Source organism: Lactuca saligna, chromosome 4, assembly GCF_052625555.1.
Source record: "Lactuca saligna cultivar CGN05327 chromosome 4, ASM5262555v1, whole genome shotgun sequence".
NCBI lineage: Eukaryota > Viridiplantae > Streptophyta > Magnoliopsida > Asterales > Asteraceae > Lactuca > Lactuca saligna.
This window is the reverse complement of record NC_136420.1, coordinates 81,137,810-81,139,023: the sequence shown is the minus strand read 5'-3', so window position 1 is coordinate 81,139,023 and position 1,214 is coordinate 81,137,810. Positions and strand designations below refer to the sequence as shown.

Here is a 1,214-nt window from a genome sequence, read left to right as displayed (position 1 = left end):
ACATACACTTAAGCAATAATGATTTGAGATCATGAATTCTTGATGAACAAGGTGTTGTCAATGTTTCCTATTTTATAACTACTTGCGAGAAGATAGTTCGCTAGTGTGTCATACCCTGCTCTAGGTACCTGCTTTAAACCATAGACAACTTTATCAAGACGATATACATGATTTTGAAACTCTTCACTTTCAAGTCTAGCAACATGAGAACATTTTTCATCGTAGTCTAACCCTTCCAGATGACAAAAAACTTAAGCCTCAAGTCTAGCTTCGTTTCTTAAGATGATCACATATTCATCCATCTTGTTTCTGAATAGCCAACGAGTGACAATGATAGTTTTTCTTTGAGGTTTGGGAACAAGAGCCCACACACGATGACGTTCAAATTCATCCAGCTCATCCTGCATATCCATGATACAGTCATCTTCTTTCAGGGCGTCAGCGACATTCTTTGGTTTAATCATCGAGATAGAATTCACAAACATGCAGAAGTTGCTGTTGACTTTGCTATGAGTGAGAATCCCAGAACTTACATCTTTAATGATTTGAGATTCAGGATGATCTCGAAGAATTCTAGGATTAGGACATTCATTCATGTTGTTTAGAACAAAATGATCTTGATTTGATGGTTCATCTTGTTCAGATATGACAAGATGATCTTCGGAGATAGGTTGCAAGCTGATAATTTGATCTACATTGGGAATAACATGCTCAATGTCATTTGGAAAGAACTCAGGAACATTATCTGAAGGACTGGAAGTAAGTTCATTCAGAATTGATGAGAGATGATCAATCTGATCATGAATGAATGAGTCTTCATCGAAAGTGACATGAGTTGTTTCCTTAGTAGTTTGGCTTGAAAGATTTAATACCCTGAAAGCCGTGGATACACTAGAGTAACCTAGAAACACTTCTTGATCAGATTTAGCTTCTAACTTTGAGTGATGATCTCTTTGATTCAATATGTAACAAACACACCCAAACATATGAAAATAAGGGATACCCGATTTCCTTCCCTTAAGTAGCTAATAGGCCGTTTTCCTATGTCGCTTAACAATGATGAACTGGTTTTGGGTATAACACACTGTGTTGACAGCTTTAACCCAAAATGACAAAGAAAGACTAGCTTCAATGACCATAGTTCTTCTAGCTTCAATGAAAGTTATGTTTCATCTTTCAGCAATGCCATTTTGTTGAGGAGTTCTAACATCAAA

General features: G+C 36.6%; 1 protein-coding gene across 1 annotated transcript; it reads right to left on the bottom strand.

The window, feature by feature from the left end:
• Nucleotides 1-251: 251 nt before the first annotated feature.
• Nucleotides 252-986, bottom strand: LOC145039803 (uncharacterized). Its single transcript, XM_078987813.1, has one exon. The coding sequence runs from the start codon at nucleotides 984-986 to the stop codon at nucleotides 252-254; it is 735 nt and encodes a 244-aa protein (XP_078843939.1).
• Between the last annotated feature and the right edge of the window lie 228 nt (nucleotides 987-1,214).